At 44.5% G+C, this 26,036-nt stretch overlaps 1 protein-coding gene across 4 annotated transcripts in view; it reads right to left on the minus strand.

Moving 5' to 3' along the window:
- Window positions 1-26,036, minus strand: part of SCMH1 (sex comb on midleg homolog 1 (Drosophila)) — a 148,030-nt gene that overhangs the window by 27,775 nt on the left and 94,219 nt on the right. For 3 of the 4 annotated variants that reach the window (XM_019512124.1, XM_019512121.1, XM_019512122.1), the window contains 3 exons: window positions 24,087-24,287; window positions 22,141-22,326; window positions 14,965-15,096 (listed from right to left, as the gene is read on the minus strand). In XM_019512124.1, the coding sequence (XP_019367669.1) occupies window positions 14,965-15,096; window positions 22,141-22,326; window positions 24,087-24,287 (519 nt within the window). The remainder of the gene's footprint in view (window positions 1-14,964; window positions 15,097-22,140; window positions 22,327-24,086; window positions 24,288-26,036) is intronic. The other variant, XM_019512123.1, reaches the window with a different exon arrangement.

Here is a 26,036-nt window from a genome sequence, read left to right on the forward strand (position 1 = left end):
CCAGTTCTGGGTGCTGCAATTCAGGAGGGATGTGGACAGCATTGAGAGGGTCCAGAGGAGGGCCACTCACATGATCAGGGGGCAACAGGGTAGGCCCTATGAGGAGAAACTACAGGACCTGAACCTGTTCAGCCTACACAAAAGAAGGCTGAGAGGGGATCTGGTGGCCACCTACAAATTTGCCAAGGGGGACCAGCAGGCAACGGGAGAGTCCCTGTTCCCCCAAGCACTACCAGGAGTTACAAGGAATAATGGCCACAAGCTGCCTGAGAGTAGGTTCAGGCTAGACATAAGGAAGCGCTACTTCACAGTCAGGGTGGCTAGGATCTGGAACCAACTTCCTAGGGAAGTGGTGCTCACCCCTACCCTGGGGATCTTCAAAAGGAGGCTAGATAATCACCTAGCCAGGGTCATTTGACCCCAGTAGTCTTTCCTGTCATGGCAGGGGGTTGGACTTGATGATCTGCTCAGGTCCCTTCCGACCCTAGAAACTATGAAACTATGAATTGTGAATGAACAAGTCAGGTGCTCTCAGGTCTATCACGAGCCAGAACTTCACATTCTTTTTGCATTAAAGAACTAATAGGAGTAGAATCTCCTTTCCTTGAAGAAGTTAAATGGTATATGGAGAAGATCCTATCAGCTTGTAAGCCAAGAATGGCCAACCTGGGGCATAAGTGCCACAACTGTCATGGACAATCTCTGTGTGGCATGTGGCAGATCAGGGAGGAGAAAGGCAGATAGTGCAGAGCAGAACAGGAGACTGGGCAGAGAGTACAGGGCAGGAAGCAAAAAGCAAACCAGTATATCGGACAGAGGAAGGGGATCAGAGTGCTAAGTGGGGCTACTTTGTGGCATGCCTGCCGAAAAGGCTGGCCCCCACCGAACAGAATGGGCTGCCAACAATCGCAGAACTGTGGTTTTGAAAACAAGTGGGTAAGGGAGATGGTTTGATTGCACCAAATGGCAGAAACCATTCAAGTTAACCATCATTCTCCTATCAGACGCATTTTCTACTTTGGGCTACCAGAGAGGGAGAAAACACACTCTGTAGGAAGCAGCACAAACAGGGATAAAACCACGGTAGTGGATTTAGGACTTCAATGAATGTTCTGTTGTATCTGACATTTTAGGAAGTCCACAAGGTAGCAGGATCACCTGAAAGAAGTTAGATTCTTGCCTTTCAAAACAAAAAAAAACGGTGTCAGAGGCATCTATTTCTATTCACTGCATACTTGAGTAGGTTGAAACAATCTGAGTACCTGAGAGCCATTTAAGGTTGGAGGGCAACTGATAAACAGACAGGACTTCAAAGTGGATTGAGAAAAGGAAGTTACTTACCAGTTATTGGAGTGCTTTGAGATGTGCTGTCCATGCATACATCCTTACATGTGGATGTGCTCAACCCCTGAGCCTCTCATTGGAGACTTTGTTACACTAGCAGTAACCTGACAGCTGCTACAAGCCCTCCCCTCAGACTCCTTCCTGCATCAAGAGGATAAAGGACAGAATATCAGAGATCCTTCCAGAGACACATTCTGAGGAAGGGGGGAAAGAAAGAGGGTGTGTGGCTTGAATGTGCATATGGACAGCACATCTCAAAGAACTCCTCACTCCAAGACCTCCACACAATCACATGCGAGTGACTTCAAAGCAGTCCCCACACACCTGGGGAAGAAACTTGGGAGTCTTTCAGGAAAAAAATGAGCCAATTACTGCTCTACAGATGGTACGTCACTCCAGGAGACTTCCACAATGGTGTTTAGTGACAATGTGGGCTGAACTCCATGTTGCCTCTCTGAAGATACCTATTATGGAGACCCCATGTAACAAGGATTCAGAGGTAGCATTAGTTCTCAGATAACGTTCAAACCAGGGGGACATACATCAGCCAAAACACAGCAGAGCCTACCACAAACTGGATAGTCTTGGAGAGAAAACAGCTGATCCCCTAGATCTCTTGGCTATGGCCACAGAAAAATGTTAAGATCTTTTAAAAGTTTGGTTTTGAGTAAGTAGTATGCTAGTGGTCTCAGCATGGGAAATGCCACCTTCAGGAACAAGAATAGCATAGAAATTTCCTGACTAAACGGAACTTGAAAACCACCTTTTGGAGGAACGTGACGGAAGTACAGGCGATTAGTTTGTATCGATGGAATGTTGTAGGCGCTGGATACGCTATCACGGCTCGACTCCTAGTGACTTCTTGGCAGAAATGACTGCCGCTGAATCTCCAAACCCGAATCGAATCGGGAGACCCATTAAAAGGTCCATATCAATTCAGAAGCCTCCAAATCGATTCAGAAGGCTTGCAGGAAACAGAAACTGAGAAGAAGGAAGGGTGATCTTTCATATATGGAAATGGCTGAGAGGGGGAAAGACTGCTCTGATGTTAACAATTGTAGCTGGCCAGTGACTCATCTTTCTCTGAGTTCTTTTCCAATCACAGTGCTCCGGGGGAGGGACATAGAAACAACATATCAAGCTGGGTCTGAAGTGATCTGTGCATTTTATGAGCTGTCTCTCTCGGAGCAGCAGCATCTAAAAGGCTCTGGATTGCTATCTAGTTTCTTGCTAGCTAGTCTCTCTTCTTGTAAATTGTATGCAGTCCTTTCCTACTTACCCTTCCCTACAATCCCTATTGTTATTCCTATCCAGTCCTTTCAACTTATTTTTCCCCCAAATTCCTTTTACTTGTTCTTGTTAGTCTGTCTTGATTCTTTCCCTCCACAAAAGAAATCTGTGTTTTCACTGTTCAGGAAAGCACACCTTATATTACAGACACACACACATTTTGCAGCACACCAAACAGCATGCTGGAAAGGCAGGTGCCAGGTCTTCTGGCAGAGGAGGGAGAGGGGGCAGAGGGACAGCTGCAAGTTCCCCCCACCTCAAACATAGGCGCACCCTCTTTCCTGGCAGCAATGAGTCTTCTGCTGCTAGTGGGAACAAGGTTGTGGTAGCAGTGCCTGCACCAGCACCACTAACACCACTAACCAGCAGCAGCATGAATTCTCCACCCCAATTTCAGTTCCCAGTGTGAGCCTTCCAGTGCCAGAGGAGGAGCTGGATCTGGAGGCAGAGAAGCTCAGGGCCATAGTAAAGGAAATTCTAGGGAAGGAGGGGGAATTTGTGTTTGTGCTCCACACCCCTCAAAGTTCCCCTAGAGGCAGGTCTCTTTCTCTAGAAGGCACTTCAGAGGAGGTTGTGGGGGCAGGTGGCTCAGCTTCTCCTGTAGTTGTGCATCTGCTTGGTGAGGAGGGGGATAAGGCAGGATCCCCACCCTCAACCCAGACACAGGGGGGTATAAGCATTGTGTGGGATCATTTTGGAGGTGGCAGATGATCCCAGGTATGCTACCTGCTAGCACTGCGAAAGGCAAATCAGCTGGGGCAAGGATGTGAAACACTTTGCCAGCATGGCGATACTGTTGCATCTTTGTTGAGCATCCAGGGTTCAGGCAGCTTATGGCGCTCATGGCTCCATCCTACCAAATGCCTGCATGCACGACCTTTAGCAGGACAGTGGTGCCCTCCCTGTATGAGGCATGCAGGGAGTACTTGAGGAAGGAGCTGCGGAAGGCAGGTCTGCAGGTAGCCTTGCACTTCACCTTGGACATCTGGAGCAGCTGGGGTGCAGACCATGCCTACCTCTCCCTCGTGGCCACTGGTGCGAACAGTCAGCGTGTCAGTGGGTTCTCCTTCAAGCTGAGGTGATGGATAGGTCCTAAATAGCAAGGGAGATCAGGGTGGCCATGAACCACATGGTGCAGGGGTGGCTTGTTGGACAGGGCTAGCTCATCCGTGGGTTCATGGTCACCAACAATGGGGCCAATATGGTCAAGGTGTGCGTGATGCCAACTTTGTTGGCATCCACTGTGTGGTACACAAGTTCCACCTTGTAGTCAGGGACACACTGGAGAGGGACAGGGCTCTTGGTGTCGGTGCTAGCACCAACAGCCAGATTATTTCAAAATGCAGGAAGGTGGCAGGCTACTTCCACCAAAGCATAAAGGAGGGCCAGATGCTGCGGGACAAACAGAGCTGAGCATCCCACCGCACAAAATCATGCAGGATGTGGAGATTCGATGGAACTCTACATACCTGATGCTGGTAAGGCTGGTGGACCAACAGAAGGCCATCCATGATATGGCCTTGGTCAGGGAGATTGGAATCAGTGGCCCCCTTAACAAAACAGAGTGAGATACCATCTCCCAGATCTTGGTGTTCGTCAAGACGTTCGAGGCCACTGAAAGCCCCAGTGCCGGCGATGCCCTCCTTAGCCAGGTGATCCCCATAGTGAAAGAGCTTAAGAATGAAATAGGGAAGTTCTAGGGGATTAATGTTCCAGGCTGGGGCAAGCCACTTTCACCAGAGTTGCAGGCACTGGTGAAGCAGCTGAAGGAGGACATCAAAAAACAGCTGGATCCACTGCGGTTCAGTAGGGTCCACATGCTGGCGGGCATGTGTGACCCGAGGGTGAAGAGGAGCGTACGCAGCAGCAAAACTCTTGATCACCAGACGAAGATGCTGCTGAACAGAGTCAGGGAGGCAGAAGGGCAGAAGCAGGGGGACGTGGAAGAGGAGGATCCACTTTCCCATTGCAGTACTCTAACCACAAACTAATCTCCTCAACCACTGCCACTGCCAATGTGGGCCAAGGGGATGGCTTCAATGTTAGGGTCCAGAGACACCAGACTCCACCATCAGGCAGATAGTGCGGAGGCCTCGGTGGCTACCTATCTTGCTGAGGATGTGAAGTCACTGCAATGTGGCCCCTTGGCCTACTGGGCAACCCGCATCCAGCTGTGGCAGGATCTGGCCACTGCCCAGGAACACCTGTCCTGTCCACTGACCAGCGTCCCAACCGAGAGGGTGTTCAGCACTGCTGGTGATGTGACACCCCCTGCACCTCCTTGTATCCTGTTCTGGCAGCTGGTGTTCCTGAAGGTGAACCTCCTGCTGCTGGGGTTCCCCAAGCTCCACATGCAGATGGAGTGAGTTCCATCCTTCTCATGCTGCACCTATTTGCTTTTTTATTTGCTTTTAGAAACTTGAGGTGCACTTTCACAGAAACCCCGGCACCACTCGGCCTGGAGCCTGGCAGGCCTCATGCCTGCACAAGGGGCTACCATCCCTGCTGCTTTTAGCCCGCTCTGCCTTAATACACACAAGTAATACGAATTTTGCTTTCAACAGTTTGAGGTACACTTTCACAGAAACCCCTGCACCTATCTCCTTGAAACTTGGCAGGCTTCAGACCCTCAGAAGGGGCTATCGTCCCTTCTGTTTTCATCTGAATCTGCAAAAAAAAAAAAAAAAAATCACAAAGTTATAGGTATTTTAGTGATTCCCCATTATTGTCTACGGCCAAATCTCTGAATCGGCGCCAAATCTCCGAATCCAAATTGGCCGAATTGAATCGGGACAGTGATCTGAATCGAATCACTGTCCCTCCGAATCAGCCGAATTTGAACCTGAATTGAATACATGCTGCTTTGCACACGCCTACTAGTTGTGTACTGGAACCTTCCTGCTGTGAGTCAGAGCATTCCTGCCAGAGGTGGAACAGATGTACTCTACCTGTGAGAGCTATCCAGCATCCAAATGGTTAAATGAAACGAGCACAAGTTTGGGTGAAACATTCCACTGTTGTTATGGAGCAGCAGGTTACAGAGTGGAAGCAGAAGGAGATGGATAAGTATAGATCCTGAAACTGTATTCTTCTGGGCCAAGCTAGTACTTATCAAGATGACCTTAGCACAGTCCTGCACCACCTTCATGATTACCTGTGGCATCAATGTTACTGGGGAAAGATATGCAATAGATGCCTTCTACCCTGGTAACAGGAGAACATAGGAAAGAGTGCTAGAGCAGAGACTGAAGCTGGTCCTGGAACACAAGAGCACTAACATTCTGTTTTGGTCCATCACGAACAAGTCCATTTTCAGAGAACTCTACACAGATTGAGAGAACTAAATCCTTGACCTCTTACTCAAGATGGATTGATATAACCCTGACAGTTTGCTGTCAGAGAGAGGCATGGTCCCCAGTGAGAAAAAAAGACAACTCTCACCTCCTCCTCTTGTGGAGGAGTATCCAGGTATGAAAGAAGAGACCATGAAATAGAAGGCATGAGGAATCCTACTCCCAAAGGAGGAGGGGGAAATGGACCTTGAGTGATATAAATGCTGATTCAGTTCTGGAGGTGGATGTGGTCAGAGGTATAACTAGCAATTTTGGCACCCTGAGTGGAGATGCTGTCAGTAAAAAATCATTTACAATTCAACACATATGCTTGACTATTTTGTGCTTAACACTGGAAGATACTGGGGGGGTCAAACCTGATGATCTGTTTAGGTCCTTTCTGACCCTAAGCACTATGAAACTATACAAAATAAATTATTTATAATAATAGGACTGTTTGTGTATTTCCTCTTAGTGAATCTTTTTTGTTGCGATAAGGAACTCCAGATTTTTTTGGTGATATTAAGCCTATACTTGATGGGGACAAAGATGGCAATTTATTTAATTATTAATTCCCCTTCATCACTTCCCTAACAGGCACATTCAAATCTCTGCCTACTATAACTGTTTCATTACATTGTTTCTTCTTTTCTCCAAAGCATGAAATATGCTCTGAATTGAGAGAAAAGCTGTCACTTGGGTTGAACACAAGGATTATGAGGTAGGGCAGCTAGCTACAATATACAGCAAGATTCAAGAGCCCCACTACACATTCAAATTAAAGCTAGACAGAAATCAGCTACAGAGATGTTACACATTTTCAAGCACTAACTTTGTAGCTGGTTGGCTCTTTTTATAGCGGGACAGTCATTTTTATTGTGTGACAATTACTTTGCACGTGTGGCTGGTTTAAATTTATCGTGCAATTAACCAGTTAGTTGTGTAATATATGTGATGTGTAGCTTGGGCGTAAGTGGAGCTACCTAATTCTTCATCTGGTTGCACATGAACACCTAGGACACTGAAAATGGGAATCCAAGGTTGAAATGCAAAGACCTTTTCTTAAGTGCTTATATTTGAAAACTGCTTATCATGTTTATACCAGTGTATTATTATTGGTCAGAGTACATAAAAAACTGCTTGTAAAAAAGCAAGGGGTGTAGTAGTCAGTGAAGAAGGCTCCCACATTACCTCTTGCAACACATTAACCACAGAGTAAATGTTCTCAAAGGCTCCTTGAGAGCTAATGGAGACTGGGGCTGAGAATTCCCAGCTAGACATGCAGCAGCTGTAATTTATAAAAAAAGTGAGCTGATCTCACAGTGACAAGGACCAGGCTACTCAAACTTTTGATGGCAAAATAACTGACTTCTTCCAAGAGCTGTTGTTGGTACTTTCTGCCTGGAATTAATGCCTCAGGGCTGGCTTTTCACACAGGGGCTGCTGGAGTGTGGGGGTGGCTCCCTGCTTTATAGGTGATACTGCAACCTAGAGCTGGAAATCTCTCCCTCTGCCCCTGTATGTCTGATGCTGTGTTGGGCTATGGGAGGGGGCAGTTCCCTATATACTGTTTGCTTCACGAAAGGCTTCCAGCTCCCCACAGGCAGCCTGCTGCTGGTGTAACAACCAGGGATGGAGGAACAGCTCTTGGCACATGCTCCCTGCTGCACAGACGGCTTCTGGCTCCTCACAGGCAATTTGCTACTGCTGCTGCTGCAATTACCAGGGGTGAAGGGGTAGTGCCTGACACACTGTCTGCTCCATGGGTGGCTACGTCTCATGCTTTTAACTTTTTCTGGGCTCAAAATACTGATAAATGCTGCCCTTGTTAGGGCAGATCCCCAAAGACAGTAGAAACAACCTAGCGAGGGAGTCAGAAGTAAGAGAAGCTTTTCACAGGAAGCATAGTTTTGGAAGCCTGCCGCTTTAGGTGAAGACCCACAATAAAGACAGAACAAAAGAAAGAAGAAAGAATCCTTCAATAAATGGAGGGAAAAAAAGCAAAGATGTGACAGCTGGAACAAAGAAACGCAATGGAAGGTAATCTGCTTCGGAGCACTGGGTAACAAAATAGCAGTGCTGCATGGCACTACCAAAAAGAAAAAGGTGCATATAGGAAGCAATTATTCTGAACCCCTCAAAAGGGCAGAAAGAGCAAACAGTCCAGAGAGAGAGAGAGACTAAGGTTTTTTAGAGGAAAAAAGGTGAATAAAAGGGCAATCAGAAAAGATCCAGAAAGAAAAGTATTGAGGTACAGACAGGTTAAAAATATGCCAAATTTAAGAAGTCTTTGGTATTTTGGATATTGTGCTTTGTTGTTGTGTGTTAGGGTTTGATGTGGGGATTTTGGGGATGCCTTAGGTGAATTCATGGGACTAGACCTGATGACCCAGAAGGCCCCTTCCAGACGCATGTTCCTAAATAAAGACCTCAAGAGCCAGCTAATAAGAAATTGCTCTAAATCAGCTAGGCAGTTTACAGGAGATATGGAGCCTCCTCTCAGTTATCCTTCTGGTTCAGCAATGAAAGGGGAAGAGTTCAGGGGAGGGGAAGGAGTATATTCCATGAGTACTGCTGAATTAAAACCTGTGGTTAGAGGCTTGGGGGCTGAGCACTTCTAAGTGTGAGAATATGTGAACAGACACCTACTCAAAAGGTGAATCTTACCTTCTCTAATGACTTATCTGTGAAGGACCTAAACTTTCAAACTGAATACATTCCATCTTCTGTGAACAGTCCAGAACACTACAGCCAATACACTGCTTCATGGCAGCAGCTGGATCTGAAGATGAAGCAACCACATCCAAAACAACAGAGGCAGCCTTAGGAGTTATTTTAACACCTTTTCTGTTTCCATCATGACCTCAATCAGTTCCTTCTTATAGGCCTCGGAAAGTGAGGAGGAGCTAAAAAAGAATTATTTGATGGGACACAATCAATGCTGTATGGCTGACTCAGAAGCTGATTTTTGATTTATTTTTTCCTTTGGTAAAAGGATTTAGGTCAGGAAGCTCTTACAGTCTCTTTCTTTACAGACTAGAGCTGTGACTAGGAGTCACATGCAGATGGAGAATTAGTCAAGTAAATGCCATAATCTCAAGCTTCGAAGGCAATGAGACTGGAAAGCATATTTTACAAGTAATGTGTTCCTTAAACCTGGCTTGTTTTGCTGAATCCTCCATATATAAGGGTAGAGAGATTCCTAGAAGTGAACTGTTTGGGATTTCAAAGAGACAACTTTCTTGCACTACATTTGGTTAGCTAAAAGAAACCATCCTAATTGGAAAAAAAACCAGGAAAGATGTCTGAGAAACTGTCACCTCAAGTGGGCCTTCCACTGCCCGAGACGAGATTCATACAACCCCAAGAACAGCCATGTGTAGGGTCTCAGGCCCAGTGTGCAGTGGAAATCAGTACTTATGCTAGATGAAATGTTGATGCAATATAAAAACAGTATTAGCACGTAGGGCATAAACATCAGCACAAGGTAGTCAAGCCTTAAAACCTACGAGCAGACCTGATGACAAGAAAACACTAAGTACCTACTAAGTAACAACCTCCCTCAAAGTCAGACTGCAAGCCATAAGTAGGGGTCTACCCAACTTGAGGAGCCAGCCAGCTGAGATCCTGGGGCTGGCTGCCATTTCTGTAGGCTGAGTTCTGCAGATGTCCCACACCTCCGGCTGGCCAAAGTGCGCCAGCAGTCCCACATTGCCAGATGGCCTGAAACAGACAGATCTCAAAGTCTTCTTCCTCCAAAGCTGCCCTCTCACCCTCATGTATATTTAACGTACATTGATGACTTGAAGAAAACATGGGAAGAAATGTTGAGTGAAATTCCACCAGGACTTTAATAACTTCCACCCCTTCAAACTGACTCTTGAATACTCAACACAGTAAATTCATTCCTTGGATACTGAAGTTGCTTATCACCACTATATTGTATCAGAAACCAAGCAACTGCTACAGTTACTTCCAAGTCACCAGCATTCATCCTAAGGATATCATTAGACCCACGGTTTACAGGCAAGCTCTACATTACAACTATATCTGCTTTGATCCTACCGACTGGGATGCACATTTTAGAGATTTAAAACAGGGCTTCTCCTACACTTACAATATAATCCCAAAACCATATCCACTCAGATCAACACAGCCAAATAAAAACCTCACTCTGACCTGCTACAAATACTAATCCTATCCATGATAATGACAACAGAATCCCTCTGGTTGTTGCCCACAGCCCCTAGCTTTAACACCTTGGACATATCATTAATAACTGCCAGCCCCTCTTGGAAAATGATGATCTTCTCAAGGGATTGTAGGGGGACAAGCCTATCATGGCTTATAGACAGCCTCCCAACCTCAAAAAATCTATCCAGTCACCGACTACTTGAAACTCCAATTCTCACCAAGTCACCAGGCCTTGCTATATAGTCCCAGAGCCAGCTGTGCTCCCTCATCAATGCAGACTTCATGATCACTGGACCAAATAAGACAAAATACAAATCTGGGGCTCATTCACCTTCTTCGGTCTCTACCAATGTCATATTTGCCATCACTTGTTTACAGTGCCCTTCTGCAATCTACAGTGACCAGATGGACAATCCCAATCTAAAAGAATGAATTTGGACACCAATTTGAAATCAATTCCAAAAACATGTAAAAGTCCATGGCAAAACACTAACTTCCCTGGATGCTCCATCCCTGACCTCAGAGTAGCTGTCCTTAAACAATACAACTTCAGAAACCAACCTACATGCAGAATTGTGGAATATATCATTCTCTGATTGATTTTGTTAGGCAGAAAGTTAGCCAGGGTGGCACACTGGGTTCAGAGAGGAACACATTTTCACAAGTGACAGCACCTGATGAAATAGGCTCTTGCCTATGAAAGGTTATGCTTCTCTGAATGAATTAGTATTTATGGGCATATATACAGGTGCCCTGGGAGTTGGGGGGGATGCTTTAATTAGGGAAGCTTCAAGAGCCGCTCTAATTGAAGTGCCTAGAGCGTCTCATGTATCAGCGTCTCCACGCCAAAAAATGGCAGCTGTCCAACGCAGATAGCAGAGGTTTACTATAAGCAGACGGTAGCATATATAGTGATGGTAGATGTGCAGATAAACTGCAGATGTTATAATTCATGTTATTTGGTCCAATGATCATATGAACTGTGTTGCTAATGAGGAACAGTTGGCATCTGGGTCTGAAGCAAGGTCTGGTACCTTAGTGAGAATAAGAGTTAGGTAGTCTGTTGCTGAAGATGCCAAACCAAGACAGGGTTGTCTCCCAATGGCTACCATCTCAAGATGGTTGTTATTTTCCAGGAGGAGTTGGAGGTCATTAATGATGATTGGTATTGTAGCAGGTTGGAGGAGGATCTGAGTCTAGATTGTATTGTAACTCACTGAGCCAGATCCTTAAGGTGCGCCTCCTGGTCAGTGGAATTGCCTACAAAAAAAAAATCACATGCCTCTCTAACCAGTTAGTTTCCTGCCCCGCATTTTAGATATGGTTTTTATCATTCACACAGGCTGAGGCAATTATACAACTCGTGGTCACCAGCCAGGGATCTGGCTCATTGGTGCCTACTATGGAGCCTGGACTCTCCAAAGGCTTTATCATGTCAAGGTTAGTAACATGGCTACTACGGAAAGTTCAAATAGTTCTTACCCAGCAAAGAATTCAATATGTTCTTTGAAAAATAAAATATTCTGACCAGATATTCTTCAAGTATGCCAAGACCTGTTTCACTGGTCAGGAAGCACTGAAGTGACACTGTATGCACAGCATTCAGTCACCCCTCAGCCTACAAACCTGCCAACGTGACAAATATAATCAGTGTCTGAACAGCAGAGCTTCTGGGCTTCGGTTGCATATCACACTATCATTGACAATTATTTTCTCAGTTGGCAAATCAAATGAACCTTTTTATTAAAGAAGAGAACTGGAAAAACAAATTCCATCACATGGAAATATGTATTACCACCAAAATTAAAATGCTGGAACTTTGGATCCCCAGAACATGCCGATACTGCCTAGGCTACAAAAGTATTTCTCTTATTTTCTATATTTACCTTCCTGATAGAATGGAAGTTGACAGATTTTGTGTTGGGATAGCTGACTAATTGTTAAAGAACAGTAGAAAGTCAAGGAGATCAGGAATCCTGGGTCCTCTCCCTGAGCTTAGGATGAAAGAGAATTTAGTGGTTAAAGGTGGACTGGGAATGCTGCTTTTCTTGGTGGTGCAGTAGAAAAGACAACTTGATTCAGCTGAAATGCAGGGCATTCTGCAAAATCTAGTACACTGACTTTCAATCAGGGTGACAAGATCTTTTCAAGCATGCCATTCAATATTAGGAGTTAGGCATGTAAATACCTAAACATGATTCATAACCCAGAAGTTTCAAATAGGAATCCATAACATCAAAAGCATTTTAATTTGTTATGGCTTCTGAGTTCTTTGCAACAGAAGTATTGCTCAATTATTTTTCCATAGTCAAAAAACGAGTGAAAGCTAAGAGCTAGCACCAAGGGGTACTCTGAGTTTATCTAGGGGTGCCTTGATCTTAAAAAGGTTGAGAACCACTGATCTAGTGCAATGGAGAGCTGTACACTTGGGTCTTGTTCTTTAAGACCAAGCAGATATTGAACTTATTATTTTAATGGATTTTAGATACCTAAAACCAATGGAGTTTCCATTCATCCTAGGCTGAAAGGTCAGAGGCAAGAACAATTAATTACTGGATTTATAACTTCTGCAGAATACTGAACATATTCTAGGGAAAAAATTCTACCACGGGTTACAACACTTATGATGCTCCCAAGAGTTTAGGCAAGGTCAACAACTCAAAACTAGCAACTAAGGATTCAGAATAAGGGATAAGATGGTCCTCCTAACAAGGTGCATTTTGAAGCCAATGAAAACTTCTGTTAGTTAACTCCAACAACTGATTCAGTAGTGTATTACAGTGAACTAATAGAGAAGAAGACTGACGGATTTCAAAATATATTAAGGGAATTTTATGAAGTATGAGATCCATTCCTGAATTTTGGAGTGCGTAAAATACACATCAGGAAAAGACTAGTGGTACTGTATAGGAAGCTCTTTTTGCTCTACTCGTCGTTGGCTGTATATTTGCTTAGCAAATATGATCTTTCTTAATATAGGGCCTGTCTTCACCACAAAATAATGTTAATTTGAGTTCACTAATTAAAGGAAAAAGCTTAAAAAGGAGAATAGTTTGTAACTGTCCCATGAGTTTATTGGTCAATCTAAAGACTAGGCCCCTGTGTAGGCTGTAACTTGAACTGCTAAATTATATAAAACTACAAATGATCATGTCTTTGCCAAGATATTTCTCCTAGCTGGCAAGCTTGGGTAAAAACATCATTTTTTACGTTGAAGACACAATGCTGTATGGTGCAGATAGCACTACATTCTTATTAAAGGGAGTCATTTTGTAAAAGCCAGTCAAAGGTCTGTCCACAGACAATGAAGCTGTCCGTCCAGCTGGAAAAAGCAAAACTATTTAAAAATAGTTTGAGTTGACAAAAAGACAGCTTGATATCTGTGCTTAGCAGGAACAAACTAAAGCCACCTGAGCAACGAAACTTAGCTTTCCTGAGACTCTGCATATACTGCAAACTGAGCTGGAGCTGAAGAGGGCATAGCTGCAAGTGTTGACTGAAATTTAACACCATTTCAGCAACTCTGGCTATGGCTAAAGTGCATTTGGCACTGGGTCAAAGGCAACTGTGCTGGCCGGCAACGGTTCTTCAGCATAAACAAGGACTTAATTCTCTTGTATTAGAGGACTGCACTCTTGGAATCATAAATTAGCCCACAGTTTTCTCACGGCTGTTGCTTTAGTGACTAAACATCTGTGCAGGCTTACATCCTTATCATTCCTATTACCTGGGGCAGTTTCTGAAGCCACAACATACAGCTTGTGCCTTCAGGCTTTGACTGCTGTAAAAATCTAGAGTTGGTCAAAGATTAAGCGAGCAAAAAACTAGCATGGCTTTAATATCTATTTCCTTGAAGACCTACTGGCAAAAGAAAATTCTACAGTACAGTGTGCAATGCAAGATGAGTCCCATTTGACTCTAAAAATAGCTTTTAAAATCTTTAATCACAACAAATGGCTGTATTCCAGCTACTTATTGAATACAAGGTTTTAAACAATGCAACTTAATGCTCACACCCACTTACAAACTCGGCTGCACACCTGTGGGTAACAGCTATGTAACATTTATAACATACTCACTCCATTACACAAACATTGACTGAGAATGCTTTTAACGCAAGCATCTACAATCCTAAATCTTTTGCCTCAAATTCTAATAGAAGGAAAGGCCTTCAGCTACACCAGGCATCTCATACACGTACTTATAGATGAAATGCTGGAGAGGGCAGCTATGTTTGAAAATGTGAGCGGGTGCACCCTTTCAAGCATTCATGTGACTGGCAGTGTGGGATGTGATAATTCTTCTGGAGCTAAGAGATTAGGCATGTTGCTTTGTATAGTTAGTTATATCAATGCTGGGTTCTTTGAAGTAAATCCTGGTAAAACTGCTTCTGCACCAATCCATGCTGATTATCAGGGATGATAGGTTCCCTCCAGCACTTATGACCTGCAGAACACATTGCAGCAAGTAGTCATGGTATGGCCAGACACCTTGCTTGCCAGATGTACTAAAAATGACTGGATAGTTTTATGACCATTAATATCACAATGGAAGCTAAAACAGCTTACGATGATCGTGGTAGGGGTCAGAAAGGATTCTTTCTACCCCACATAGCTCTGTGTGACTGGCTTGGGGTTCAACACTTCCTTAACATTTCTCTGAAGAATTAGGCAGTGACTCCTGCTGGAAACAGGAAACCTGTTTCCAGAACCCATGGTTTGATTTGGTTTGAGAAATCCAATTATGCTATATGGGTTAAAAGTAACTCTAAAAAGCCAGCTTTGGGAAGAGATGCTGTGCTCACCTTCCAAAGGGTGACGGTCATTCTTTGGTAACTTGGGGGAGAGAGGAGCACTGTATGGAGGGGAATCTTGGGAGTATCGCTTTGTACCCCGGCCTGGTCCCTGCAGAGTGCCGTCTAACGAACTGCTTCTGTCTAGGAAGAGAGAACAAGCCCTACTTAGGAATGGAAACTTTCTGGGAAATTCAGTCCTACCTGAGTCAGCAGTAACCCACAACCAACCCCCATGCACCAGCCTGGTAAACTTAACGCTATCTGCATCTTTCATTTCTTAGCATTTATTTTTTCACTTTGCAATTTTCACTAGAGATAAGGGATAGAACCAACCTAAGAGTTTTTTAGGTCATTCTATGGTCATGCTTTATTCCAGCATCACCTTTGATTAACCATATCCTAATTATGACCTCTGTTTACCGCAAACAATTCCTGTTTCTGCAGTCTATATATTTTTCATATAACTGAAAGTTTTCAATAATTAGCAAATTCTCAGTCCCTTACTCATCATTCAGGCAAATTGTTTTTAGAGTTTTTACTTCCTTCAGCTTCCCAAACATCACTGCTGATCTCCAAATTCCTCTGCTAGGCCTGCACCTTTTGAATGCTGAGGTACCTAGTACTGCACGTAGAAGCCACGCATCACTAGTGCCATAATCAGACCATCCTAAAAGATCTCTTCACAGATGGCTTCAAATTAGACCTGCTTTTTCAACACACTCTATATGGTAAATTTACGTACACCTTACTGCCCACAATAATCATCTCCCAATTTCTTGCAAGGATGATGCTTCCGAGTATTTCCTAAGTAGAAAATCATAGCGATACTAACAAACCAAAGAACTGGGTTAGAGACCACAGGGTGAAATTGAACAAATATAAATGTAAGGTACTATACACAGGAAAGAAAAATACAGAATGGGAGAAACCTGGCCCAGCAGTAGCACATGAAGGAAATGGGAGCATAAATTCAATGCGAGTCAGCAGATGCTGTCACATAAATGGTAAATCCAATGCTGGGCTACAGTAATAGAGTCATTGTAAACAGGACCCAGGACAGACTGCTAGGGAGTCCTGCTTGATATCTCCTCCTCATTAGACACTGTAAGATTGATATGAGAGGTGATAGTATCACTTTAGTTAGTGCTGGTTGGGCCTCAGTTCCAGGGCTATGTCTAGCTTTAGGCTCACAGGATAATAGGAAAATAGGGCTGAAAGGGACCTAGTTAGGTCATCAAGTCCAGCCGAGAGATTGGTGGACCAAAACCAAGGCAGCATCATTACTAAGCCATCTCAGTCAAGTATCTAATCTACTCTTAAAAATGTCCAGGGATGGAGATTCCACGCCTTCTCCAGGTGGCCTGTTCCAATGCTTGACCACTTTCATAATCCAACCTAAATTTCCCCTGCTGAATCTTGAGGCCGTTACCCCTAGTCCTATCCCCTATGACAGCAACAGAAAAAAGTCTACTTCCCCCTTCTCTGTAATCACCCTTCAGACATTTGAAGACTGTTATCTTCTTCAAACTAAATAACCCTAGTTCTTCCAGCTTTTCCGCATGTCATTTTCCCAGGCCTCTAGTCATTTTTGTTGCTCTCTGTTGGACTCTTTCTAATATGCCCACATCTTTCTCAAAATGTGTGGCCCAAAACTGGACATAGTACCTCAGTACTCACCAGTGCCAAACAGAATGAAAGAATTGCTTCTCCTGATTTGCAAGTGACATTCTTATTAATAAAACCCAGTGTGCTGTTGGCTTTTTTTGCAACAATCATGCTACACTGTTGGTTCATATTCAGTTAATGATCTACTGACTACTACAGGCCCTTCTCTGCAATACTGCAGCCTAGCCAATCATTCCCCGGCCTGTATTTGTGCATGCAATTATTTCATCCTAAGTGCAGGATTCTGCACTTATCCTTATTGAATCTCATCTGGTTGTTTACAAAATATTTCTCAAATTTGTCCAGGTCTTTCTGGATCCTATTCCTAACCTCCAGAGCATCTACAACTCCAACTGGCTTGCTGTCATCCACAAATTTACTAAGCACAAACTCAATTCCATCATTCAAAACATTAGTAAGGATTTTAAACAATGCTGGACCCAGGACAGGCCCCTGTGAATCCCAGATTCATACCTCCTTTCAAAAAGACATTAAGCCATTGAGCATGATAATCCAACCAGTTTGGTATCCCCTTGACAGCTCTTTTATTTAGTCTGTATTTTCTTAGCTTATTAATAAGGATGCTGTGGGAGATGAAGGCAAAATCCTTGTTAAAAATCAAGGTATCATATTTACTACTCTCCCCGCATTCACGGAACCTGTCACCTTGTCACAGAAGGAAATCAAGTTAGTCAGGTATGACTTGCTCTGGGTGAATCCATACTGGCTGTTCCTGATCATCTTGCTCTCCTCCAGATGCTTCAAAACAGATCGCTTGATCTGGTCTAGGATCTTTTCAGGTATCAAGGTCAGACCAACTGGTCTGTAATTTCCTGGATTCTCCTTCTTTCCTTTCTTAAAGATGGGTACTATATTTACCGTTATCTACTCACCCAGGGCTGCACTTTGTCTCCATCAGTTCTCAAAGGTGATAGCCAATTACTCCAGCTAACTCCTTCAGTATCCGGTCCAGCCCCATGGCCTTGAAAGCATCTAGCCTTTGTAAGTAATACCTACCTCCCACTACTCTAGGCTGTTTTTTTCCTTCCCTATCTTTGCTGCCAACTGCATATGGCAGCTGAATTTACTTGTAAAGACTGAAGTAAAGGAAGAGTTAAGTATTTCAGCTTTCTCTGCATCATCCATAACTAGATTGCCTTTTGCATGCAATAAGGACCAATACTTCCTTTGGTCTTCCTCTTATTTCTCACCTCCTTGCAGCATCCCTTTTATGTCCCTTGCCAGTTCCACCTCAAATATATCTTGCCTTTCCTGATTTTCTCCCTGCATACCCATGTGGTATTCTTAAATTATTGCCTAGTAATATAACCAAGTTTCCACCTTTTGTAAGATTTCTTTTTGAGTTAAAGAGATTGGCAATATAACTGTTTACTCAGGCTAGTCTCCTGTTGCATTTCCCATTCTTTTATCACATCAGGCTAGTTTCATAGAAAAATCACAGAATCACAGAATTATAGAAAAACAGGGTTGGAAAGGACCTCAAGAGGTCATCTAGCTCGAAGCAGGACCAACTAGATCATCCCAGCCAAGGCTTTGTTTAGCTTAGGGTCTTAAAAACCTTCAAGGATGGAGATTCTACAACCTCTCTGGGTAAACTGTTCCAGTACTTTACCACCCTCCTCAGGAGAGAGTTTTTTCTAATATCTAATTTAGACATCCCTTGCTGCAACTTGAGACTATTGCTCCTTGTTCTGCAATCTGCAACCACTGAGAACAGTCCAGCTCCATCCTCTTTTGAACCCCCCTTCAGGTCGTTGAAGACTGCTAATAAATCCCGCTTCAGTCTTCTCTTCTCCGGACTAAATAAGCCCAGTTCCCTCAGCCTCTCCTCACAAGTCCTGTGTCCCAGCCCCCTAACCATTTTCATTTCCCTCCACTGGACTCTCCAATTTGTCCAAATCCTGTCTATAGCGGGGGGCTCAAAACTGGACACAGTACTCCAGATGTGGCCTCACCAGCTTTGAACAGAAGAGCATAACCACTTCCCTCGACCTTCTGGCAATGCTCCTACCAATGCAGTCCAGTATGCCGTTAGCCTTCTTCACAACAAGGGCACACTGTTGGCTCATATTCAGGTTATTGTCCACTGTAACCCCCAGGTCCCTTTCTGCAGAGCAGCCACTTAGCCAGTTGGTCCCTAGCCAGTACTAGTGAATGGGACTATTCTGTCCCAAGCGCATTTCTCCTTAACAAACCTCATGAGATTTCTTTTGGCCCAACCCATCCTCCAATTCATCTAGGTCTCTCTGAATCCTAGCCCTACCCTCCAGCGTATCTGCTACTCCCCACAGCTTGGTGTCATCTGCAAACTTGCTGAAGGTGTACTCTATCCCATCTTCTAGGTCACTGATAAAGATATTGAAAAAACTGGCCCCAGGACTGACCCCTGGAGCACTCCACTTGGTCCTAGCTGCCAGCTAGATATCAAGCCACTGATTACAACTCTTTAAGCCTGATGATCCAACTAGTTTTCTATCCACCTTATAGTCCATTCATCCAACCTGTACTTCCTTAGCTCAACTGTGATAATGTTGTGAGAAAATGCATCAGAAGCATTGCTAAAGTCAAGGTATAAAGTCAAGTTTGCAGCTGTGTCCTTAATATGGCCAACTTCAAGTACTGTCTCCTTCAAATACTGCCTCATTAAAATACAATGAGCTCTCTAGGACTCCTTTCCCCCTAAGACTTGCTACCGAAGGGTTACTGCCAACTCTTTCCCTGAGTCTGTTAAAGTTTTTTTCTGAAGTTCAGTGTCTTTATTTTGCTGCTCTCCCTCCCTCCTTCCCATATGAAATTAAACTCTATCATCATTTTGTGATCACCATCACCAAAATTGCCTTCCATCTTCACACCCTGGCTTGCATCTACCGATGTATCTTAAACAAGACCCAAGATGTCAATCTCTTGGTTTACTTGGCCTTGGTGAGGCCGCAGCTGGAGTACTGCATGCAATTCTGATCTCCACACTTTAAAAAGGACATGGGGAAGCTCAAGAGAGTCCAGAGGAGAGCCATGCACATGATCAGAGGTCAAGAGAGCAGGCCACATGAAGAGAGGCTGAGTGACACAGGACTCTTAGCTTGGCTAAGCGTAAGCTCAGGGGGACTTGGCGGAAGCCTGTAAGTACATCAGGGGTGTTCATCAGGACCTGGGAGAACATCTGTTCACCAGGGCTCTCCCAGGGAGAAAACAGTCCAATGGTCACAAACTGCTGGAAGATCATTTTAGACTGGAAATAAGGAAGAACTTCTTTACCATCCAAGTATTTAGAGTCTGGAATAGACTGCCCCCAGAAGTGGTGCAAGCACCTACTCTGGACACATTCAAGATGCACTTGGGCGATTATCTTGCTGGGGTCCTCTGACCCCAGCTGACTTCTTGCCCTTGGGTCTGTTCCAACCCTAATGTCTATGAAATCTATGAAATCTATTCTATAGCCAATTTCTCTCTGTTTCTGAGCAGCAAGTAAAGAAGTTTTGGGCACCATACTTTAAAAAGAATGTAAACAACTTGGCTGTCCAGACGCAGTACAGGGGAAAGCAAGCTGTACAGGGGAAGGTTGAAAGAAGTAGTACGTAGAAAAGGAGATAAAGGGTGAGGATATCAGTTTTCAAATATCATAAAAGCTGTTGTAAAGAAGTTGAAGGAACTGCAGTAAAGGCAATTTAAATTAAGTCTCAAAAAAATTCCAACCGTACAAACAATCAGAAAATAGAACGACCAGCTTAGAAAAGTTGTAAAATCTTCTTCAATGGACGAAAGACTTGCACGAAAAGACTAGATAGTTATCTAACTTGGATGATTACAGAAAAAAAATCCTACATCTGTGCAGGGAGTTGAATTAGATTAGTCTTGCAGTCCCTTCCAACCCTGTGACTCTCTGACCAGGATACCAATGTATCTCAGTGTACTGTTTCGTCTTCTCTGGTGTTCAATTTAATATGTTAATTTCAGTTACATGCCATTTACTTAAACATTTAATAAAGACCACCAGATCTCACACCAATGACTATGCTCCCCTTTAGATGTTGGAACAGGATACATCCTAAGAGTGGCCATGACACCCCCTGATGGCTGCCTTAATCCTGCCTTGCTCACAGTTCAGCCCCTCAGGGTCTCACCCTGCTGCCTCATCTGCCATTCCTCAACATTAAAAATAAGGAGGGGAGCTTTGGCTCCTCTCTAAATACTTGCTTCTTCTCTTGGCCTCACCTTAACCTGTCTAGTTTGGGTTCTGGCCTTGCCACCCACAATCGCTCAGTCTTGGGGCTTTAACCCCACTGGCCCTAATCACCTCAAAGGTTAAATTTGTGGCCTCTGTCCTCCCCTATAGCCATGTTCATGCCTCACGGATGTTATTTTATCCAGTTTGGTCTTCCTGTACAGGTCTCAGCTCTCTTGACTTTAGCTCCCCTTTATCCTGGCTGCAGGCTTCCAGCCCTGGACCACTTGCTTGGGCTTCCGCCCTTGCCTTTGCTTCACTCTCCAGGCCCCAGGCCCTGTCTCACATGGCCCCAGCCCCCTGGCAACCCTGGCCCAGGCAAGGCCACTCACAGTGCAGTCTGACAATCAGACAGTTTTTAGAAAGTGAACTTGGCTTCACTTTGGTTGAGCAAACTAGTCAGCCACTTTGGAGAGTTGGGGCACAGAGACAAGATGGCCAATCAACAACAAGCTTTTTCAGATATACAAAGGGTGAGCCAGAGTCTTATTTTCTTTCTTCAGTGATGGGAATCTGCAGACACAAAGTCAATCTGTGCAGCTCGCCCTGTGGTAGCTCTCATTTGGCAGTTACCCCTCCTGAGTTGTTACTATTTAGTCCTTGGTGGAATATGATTTGTTTTCTTGAGGGTTCACCACTTCAGCCTAAGGGATACTTTACCACCTTGGAACTGTTGCACGTAGTGATATAAACCAGCTTGCCTTGAGTGCCTCACTTAAGCACAATGGGACAACAAGCCATGCAAAAAGAAACATGATTTACTTGCGAGTAGTACTCCTGAAGCAGAGTTCCAGGCCCTAGATGCAGGCTGAGCTTCCAAAGCTGGCACCAGAGGTTAGGTGTGCTTTCTACAGGGACAAGAGTCATAGCCATACTGGACATTTAGTTAAACCTTCAGTCTACATACTGAATGATATCACTTTTCTCTAGGCAAAGTGTCTAATCCCTAATTGGATACATTTCCTAGATCAAATTACATGTTTTATACTAGCAACAAGGGAGAGAAAGGGAGGGAATAAGGTACATAGAAAAAAGAAAAGACAGACAGAGAGACACTAAGAATGAATGAACCTGACAGTCCGAAAACAAAGAATCTTCAATCCTAAGTAAGGACATCCCATATAGCATGTGAGTGGTGTCAGCTGATGTGCAACAAACCCCACAGACAGGGCTCTGCAATTTGCACCACTGTTGCCTCTGAGCTGAAGGGTAAAACTTGCGTTAGGACACAGTGAATTAATAGGACCCCTGAATGCCTCCCCAGCCCCAACTCCTACCTGGTAAATACCTGTCGTGGTCGTACTCATGGGAGTGCTGCATGTGGTTATTCTGAGTGAAAGGCTGGTTTCCAAAGAGGTTGTCGCTCCGCAGGTTGTGGCAAAGTTTCTCAAGGAAGCGGAGGACGTAGGTGATGCTATTTACTGCTGGCAGGTTCAGAGTGTGCTGTTCCCGATCAAACACGGCTGGAGACAAACAAACACAGCTAAGCTTGTAAGCTCCCCCTTCCTCTGCCATACACACGCGCGCACACACACACATACACAGAAAGGCAGGAGGCCACACCTGGGGTTGCACAGCTAGTTCCGTATCTTGGCATCACTGGGTTAGACTAAAGCAAACAAAAGCCACTGCTTTCTCCTGGCAAATACTAGGGAGTTCTCTTCCCTTGGACAGGCCAGAACCAGTTTGCTACACCCAGCACTGAGTGTGAATTTGCTGTACGTGGAAAGCTTAAAGGTGAACTGCAAGAGAAGCAAAGTACAATTTGTGCCCCTTGCACCTGGAATAAACGTGGTCTTGAAATACCAAAGGAGAAAAGAAGGGGGAGGGGGGAGCAGCTTCAAGAATTTTCTTCTGTTTTTTTTGTATTTGAAATACTAAAATTCCTGCTGCTCTAACTCTCACCATTTCCTCCTGCTTCTGGAGGACTGACAATCTTTGGAAGGTCAGAAGCAAAACAATGTAGCTGAAGGGTGGAACATGAACTGCAGCTCTCCTATTTTAAGACAAGACAGAACACTGCTTTCCCCTCCAGCTGAGGTGGGGGGGCTGCCAAGAGGAAAACTCTGAGCTGAGTCACCCACTGAGTGTTGTCATTTCAGCTATCCAAACACCACACAAGAAAGAATAAACGGAAGTCTTTGGTTTAACTGGAACTCTCTGTGCACTCTCTAACCCTTGCCTCTCCATTCAAGAGCAGTGTAGTGATTTTCCAAGAGAAAAGGTGTAAAGGTAGGGGTGAAGACAAGCGTTGCTGGTAGCATGGAGGTGAGGAGACAGAGGCAAAAAAATGCTAAGCTAGTAAAAAGCCCACATCAGATATGGTAGAGAAGGGGAATCAGTGAAAGGAGTTGATTAGTCAGAGATTTACACAGCTCCTGGACTTGAGACACGGTGAAGCTGCACTTGTAAAGGGAAGAGAGAAGAATTTACACTTAGCAGCATATTGTGTTAGACCTGTGGAAATCTCCCTGCTTTGCCTCACCAGGACTCATGTTGACATTTTCAAGCACTGAGAGAGTTAGCTAGCTATGTTAGTCTCAAGTGAGGCCAAAGGCAGGATTGATTTGTACCTTATACGCTAACTAAATCAGAGATGCATATCATAAGCTTTTGTGAGCCCAAGCTCACTTCATCAGCATCTGGAGCAGAACACAGCTAACATGTTTGAATGCCAGGAATCAGTCTGGGGCTGAATATTTCTTCTGTCCGCTTACAGACAGAAGAAGCAGGTGGCATCATACAAAAGGAGCTACAACAGAAAGAAGGCTAAAGGATGACTTTGCAAGAACCAAGAATTGGATTATATTCTCAGGTCTGCCACTAAGTAGTTGTGTAGCTTTCAATAAACAGCTGTAAATCTGTGTTTCAGTTTCCCCATCTGTAAAATGGGGAAACAAAAATAACATTTACTGCACAGGGATACTAAGTGACCACATAGTACTGTCTGAAAAGGACATGTGGTGGCTGGTGGGTAGGTCTATGGAAGTACATGCACAAACATGCTACGTACTCTACCTTTGACTGAAGGAAGGATTCTTACCTATTTAGATATTATACAGTATCACTGATCAGGGTGAAAGCCCTCCACTCTTACACAGAGGTCCCTCCAACTGGAACCATGAGGAAGCTGTGCTTCAAAAGGAAAGGGTTCCCACTGAGAGACTTTCCTAATAAGGATAGCTCTGAAAGCAAGGAAGGGGAGCAAAGTCTTGGTTCTTACCTGAAATTACTTCTCCCCCATGGCCTTGCTTCAGAAAAGAGAAGACAGTTTTCTGATGATAAGCACAGTCAATGCAGGCCTGTACTGCCTGCTGCAGAACAACAGAAGCCCGAGCTGGTCCAAAATGGTCAGGCAGCTGTTGAACTTTCTTCTTGTCCAGGTGAGGCCCCGTGCTGCCATTCTTGTTCAAGTAAATGCAAACTACAAAAGCAAGCAAAATGCTGGCCATTAACTGGTGAGAGATGCCACTCAGAAGAGCAAAAAACATCCTCAAAAGCAGATATGCTATTTTTTCAATCCTCAGCATCCTGCCAGACCTAGATCTTCGTACTATTAAAGTTCTCACAGAGGGGGTGAACCAAACCAATGCAACAGGCTGCAGACTAACACCTATAACAGCATCAGTTATAGCTAAAGGAAGCTCACCCTTCAAATACACAATGCTGATTCCTGTCTCTCTTGCGATGATCTTCCAAGCCATGCTAGTGTTTCATTCATAACCTTGGTGCACAGGTTCCAACAATGCAGGATGTGGCAGGGGTTTGCACAGTGACATGCTGGTAATTGGGTGAGTGGCTGGTGCTAAGGGAGTTTAATACACATCTCCCACTGAATCTCCAAGGGAGTTAGAACCCAGGTCCCTCAGTTTTCTGAATACCTGGCCAAATGTGCTGTGGAGGGAGGGGAAGTTACCCATCCCCTATCCTGTACTTGAACGAATCCAAAACCCTGAATTTGCTTCCGACTCCCTTTTCTGGATTTAGTTTAGTCACAAGTCAAAGCTGTGTTATAAGCATTGTTTTGACTGTCCCTAAGTTACTTTGACCTTTCTCCTTTTTGCCCAGTTACCTTTAGTTACCCTGCTTTGCACAGTGCAACATAGTGAGCTAGCTCTGGAGGAAGGAATTCTATTATTCTTTATGTGCCTAAGTGACAGTTACCCAGCTTTCAACATTTCTGCAGTTTGTAATTCTATTCCATGTGCAATGAGGACATGTAAACAGACACAGGGCTACTGAGCATGTTCAGTCAGCTGCATACTACTGTATGTGTGAACACAGTGTAACATGGGGCTCGGGCACTGCTTACCGGCTGTGGCTGATGCCCTTGGAGCAGAGAACAGGAAAGATACAGCCACCAGGTCCCAAAGCCCTGGAAGCTGGGAGCCCCATCCAGTGGAGGGAAATGGGGGGCTGCGGGTTGGGAGTTAGGGGCCCTGGGGGGGCCACGGGGGCTGTGAATCAGGAATGATGGGCACCAGCAGACTGGTAGGGTGGGGCGGTCCTATGGGTTGGGACTGAGGGGCACCAGTAGGGCTGGGGGGCTGTGGGTTGGGAGTAAGGGGCACCAGCATGGGCAGGCCACCGACGTATCAGGGCTGCTCAGCACCACAAAGCAGCGGAGGGGGACAACCACAGCTGCACCCCATATCTTGGCGAGTGAAGGGGCCAAGGGGGAGCTCTAATTTTTTTTTTTGATAAAAAACCAAAATCAAACACCAAAATATATAATTATTTAGAATTTATTTTCTTGTAATGACTGAGGCACTGTGTTCAACTGATACGTGCATACATATGTACACACACACACACACACACACACACTCTCTCTCTCTCTCTCTCTCTCTCTCTCTCTCTCATTAGTGGCGGAAAACCAGATTTTGGGTTTTTATATCAGAGAATTTGCAATTTTTAAACAGAGAAACCCTGGATCCCTGATAATAACTGACCTGTGTCTAGTTAGAACCCTGTGCTGGGAAGTCAGAGAGAGCAAGGTTCAAACCCCCTCTGGGTGAAGGGGACCTAGAAACCATTAAGACAGCCTGGAAGCTGTTTAAAAATATTCATATCATATTAGAGTCCCAGGAAAACTGAAAAGGGTATCAAATGGTCCAATAAAATCCCTGCATGGTTTAACTGAAGAGTTAAGGAAGCTACCCAAGACAAAAAG

This window comes from Gavialis gangeticus, unplaced genomic scaffold, assembly GCF_001723915.1.
Source record: "Gavialis gangeticus isolate Ggan-Ray unplaced genomic scaffold, GavGan_comp1, whole genome shotgun sequence".
Lineage (NCBI taxonomy): Eukaryota > Metazoa > Chordata > Crocodylia > Gavialidae > Gavialis > Gavialis gangeticus.